This window comes from Pinus tabuliformis, chromosome 3_2, assembly GCF_031772625.1.
Source record: "Pinus tabuliformis cultivar Carrire ecotype Pingquan chromosome 3_2, CPIR1, whole genome shotgun sequence".
Classification (NCBI taxonomy): domain Eukaryota; kingdom Viridiplantae; phylum Streptophyta; class Pinopsida; order Pinales; family Pinaceae; genus Pinus; species Pinus tabuliformis.
The window spans coordinates 1,228,335,899-1,228,340,324 of NC_142302.1; the positions used below are offsets into that span (position 1 = coordinate 1,228,335,899).

General features: G+C 35.6%; 1 protein-coding gene across 1 annotated transcript; it reads right to left on the reverse strand.

The window, feature by feature from the left end:
* Positions 1-1,287: 1,287 nt before the first annotated feature.
* Positions 1,288-3,084, reverse strand: LOC149185174 (uncharacterized). Its single transcript, XM_089415576.1, has 4 exons — positions 2,797-3,084; positions 2,578-2,745; positions 2,081-2,306; positions 1,288-1,961 (listed from the first exon to the last, which is right to left on the reverse strand). The coding sequence occupies exons 1-4, from the start codon at positions 3,082-3,084 to the stop codon at positions 1,288-1,290; spliced, it is 1,356 nt and encodes a 451-aa protein (XP_089271702.1).
* Positions 3,085-4,426: the final 1,342 nt, after the last annotated feature.

Below are 4,426 nucleotides of genomic sequence, written 5' to 3' on the forward strand. Positions count from 1 at the left end.
ATGGATTTCTTTACATAATGCAGAAAGTTGTAATGGTCCAAAAATGGAAGTTTATAAAACTTCTCCAACATTTCATCTTTTCAAAAGATAAATACAATAAGCATTGAGATTAAAAAGATTATAAGGAAATAAATCTATCATAAACACAAAAGAATGAAAGAAAGTAAATATAAAAAAAATTGAATAAAATTAATTGATATGACAGTTTTTAACCTAAAAGAAAAATGTAAAATAATTGAAATTATCTTAGAACTTTGAAATATAATGATATTCATTTGAGTTATGATGGAATTCAAATTCTGTATTTTAAATACACTCTACCACAAAATTAGATTAATTTATAAAACTTATAATAAAATATTCTAATACTATAATTGAAATTATTATACTTAATAACACAATAAAACAAATATTTATATAATATTTTATATTAGTTTTCTATTTAATCTTCTTTAAAACACTATATAAAACCATATCTCATAAAACTATATCTCATAAAGATTAAACTTCTTTGTTTTTTCATATATTAGAATCCCATTATAATTAATACGCTTTAAAATATGGTGAAATATTTTGAACACGCAAAAACAAAATTATTCGATGGAAACCCATAAAATTAAATAATAAATTAAACAATGTGATTCATAAAATATATAAGGATTAGATAAATAATCTATGTTTTATTATAATTTTATAAATATTAAACAAACCCTTTTACTCACTTTTTCTATTTAATATTATGTAACTATCTGCACTTAATATTTTTCCAATAAGAAAATATTATAAGATATTTTCCATGCATTATATTTAACATACAAAACTAAACAATAAAGTGATTACTTAAAGATAAATAAATATCTCACTTATAGAGATAAGAATAAGAAAATATTATAAGATATTTTCCATGCATTATATTTAACATATAAAACTAAACGATAAAGTGATTACTTCAAGATAAATAAATATCTCACTTATAGAGATAAGAATAAGATAATACTTGATAATAATGATATCCTTGAGTAAAATGAAAAGAATTTACATATAATATACCAGTTAAAATATAAAAGGCCAAATCGAGAGGTCTAGCATAAGTATAAAGTAACGTTGGAGCCCAGAATTTTCATGACAACACCCGAATTTAAGAATATTTTTTTTTTCATAAATGCGTTTTTTTCTTTTTCATATTTTAATCAAAATGATGTGTTTGCTCAACCCTAATATTATAATAGCTTATTGTAACTTAACTGTTCCCTGTTTTATTGAATATTAAATTTTAATGTTTCTCTTTTAACGAAGGTCACAGGTCCTATTCGAAACAGGGGACGAGGCTGTCAGCCCAGCGTCTGCCGAGGCTGTCAGCCCAGCGTCTGCCAAGGCTGTCGCCAACGCTGAAATCTTTTTCACAACTCTATGTTTCTCCCCTCTCCTCAAAAAACGATCACGATCACGAGATTCTTTGCCGACCATACATTGCTTTGTATATTTTGATTTCGCCGGCAGATTTTTGTCAGTGGCATTCTGATCGCCCTTCTCTATAGGGTGGACGACGCTGGCATCCCATCCCGTGGCCTTCAGCGGAATGACAGATAAAGGCAAATGAAATAAACCACAGTGCCGATTGCAGGTGCCCTGCTCAGTCCTCGAATCAGCTGGAGCTGGTTTGGTTGTCCTCCGATAAGGACCCACCCATTTGAATTGCATGTAACGAAACTTCCTCCACGGTGGAATGCACATTCCTCGCTCCCTCAGCGATCTTCTGGCTGCGTTGCACATCACTTTAATGATCCCAAATAATTTGTCTGCTCTCCCCACGAACAAAGTAGGAAGTTGTCCAAGCAACGCATTGTATTCCTCAGTCGGTCGGGCGATCTCGAATTGTTCCCTGAAATTGGTGTCCACGAAGAAACGCTCGTTTCTCAATTTCGATCCCTCGAAAACCACATCAATGAACTCATAATCTCCTGTACATCCAAACCAGATCAGAGGTGCTTTTAAATAATGCATAAGAGTGGCAGCAAATAAATCTATTTGAGCTGCACTTATATATATTCCCAATTCTATTTAAAGAAGACTGACTGACCTGCAGGATATGCTATTGTTTTCTCCCAACGAGACTTGCAGACGGCTGCATCGTATCCTGCGAATCGCAAATATTTCATTACAAAACGGCGTGATCTACTGTTCTGCTCCACATTCTTAGCAGCGATAAGCCGTACAGTTTCCCTGTCCATTGCTACAGCTTTCTCTGCATCTAGCAGCAGACTCATTTCGATTGCATATGCAGTGCTGCTGCTGGAGCAAACACCCTGCACATACAGAAATGTTGGTTGATACATTTTAAACCCTAGTCTAAGGAATCTGACAACAAGAACAGATCCATTTTTTTATTTTTTACTGCCTTTAGAATCATCATGTGTCATTCATCTTCTAGACAGATCGATGAATCAGACAGGATAATTTCAAAACTCGGCACAAAAATTATAAAAAATTATCAATGTGATGAATGTGAGAGAAGAAACTGAAATTCAATTCAGATCACGGAACCTCAATTCTGAAAAGAGCTTATGATTTATATACCTCCAACATCTGGCAGAGCTGTTCCCTGAAAAGCGCATTAAAATCTCTAGTATTTGAGTCCTCCGCGTCGATTTGGCAATCTTCATCAATACAGCTAGAAGGCGAGCACTCTCCCTGTGCTTCATCTTGATTTTGTTCCGACGATGAACCAAACGGGATGGTTGGAAACTCGGCGGCAAAACTTTCTCTAATATGATTATCTCCAAAAGATTTATTAACACCAAATATCGTGTCAGCAAGCCTTTCGGACTCGATGTCGTGGTCGCTACTACTGGTGTTGCAATGGTCGGTGGGCATGGGTAAGTTTCCACATAACATTGCCCTAACAGCTTCGTTGAGAGGATCCGTGACACAATTGGGTTTGATGGACTGTGAGCGGAGGTGAAGAAATGGAGGAGGGCCAGCACAGACGTTGGGCAGCTGGAATCTGTCAGTTTTCATGTTTGCACTTGTAATCTGCGTTCTCTGGTGCGGTTGCTCCGCTGTCAAAACGTACGCGAGAGACATTTCCCTCCGGAGAGCGATGCGAAAGAAAGGAGTAATCAAATTTAAAGACACCGGCAAGATGCTGAATAGACGTTTGTGGGTTGGGTGGGAGTAAGTGCAAGAAGCTAAAGCAGATGCGGATCCCCAAGTTGCCTTCTATACACCGTAACGCCATACTGCCCCTTGACACTCCACTTTGTGGCACGGACTCCAATAACTGGCCATTTGATTGCTCTTGATCTCGTAGCGACAACAATAAATGATACGCTGGGGCATGTATTTAATTTAATGAAAGAACTATACACGCCCTTAGGTATATTCGCAAGGGCAGGGGATAGACAGGATGATCATGGCAGAACTGGTTTATCCTATCACAGCATATTCGCAAGGACATAAACAGGAACATAGTAACATTATTGTTGATTTAAATTTTTTATAATTTTAATTTAATTATTTATAATTTTAATGGAGGGTGGAGATTTAATTTTCATGGAATGTGTTAAAATATTTATAGTTATATATGTATATATCAAGTATGAAAGGTTAAGACTAATTTCCAAATTAATTATGTTTTTTAATTAATTTATTTCAAATTAATTAAAGAAAATGTCATATCAATGCATGTCATATCAAGCATGTGGTATTGATAAATTATGGTATTGACTTATGGTATTATAACAAAAGCAAGAATCTCTATGGTATAGTAGGTCTAATCTCCATAGTAAGGATCTCTATAATACAATGGGCCTAGTAAGAATCTCTACATTACAAAATTCAACCAAATTTAAACCAAAATATAAAAATTCAAGTGCTACCATTTTAATTTTAAATTAAAATACATGTAAATAACTCATCTAATAAACCCCACCATGGATGCTAATGGAGGATAGTCAGAGTGAAAATACACCCTGAGCAGAACACGATGCCAAATGGATCAACATGCATCATCCCCTTCACACAAGTTGCAAGCGACTGCCTATTAAGGAAATGGTGGGCATCTCCAACCATGGCAGTGATAATGGTCGTTCTCTCGCAATCTGACTCAACGTCAATGCTAGGCATACTACTTTTCTCTCCTATATGGAGAATTGGGTTAGCTATCCACTAGTCATGGGGTTCGCGAAGGGAAATACACTTGTTGTGGTCTACATGGGAGACAGACCCGAATCTGCGACTATATTTCCATATTCATCATCTCTGGCTGATGGCGAGGGAAATAACATTTGGACAAATTCGTTGAACGAAACTCACAATTCTCTATACTTCTCTTGGGCACTCTTGGTCGGTACCAATGACACTCATGGATACTCTGTGCATGGGGAAATTGATTTAGCACCAAAGGTATGTGCTCCTCTAGTCCATC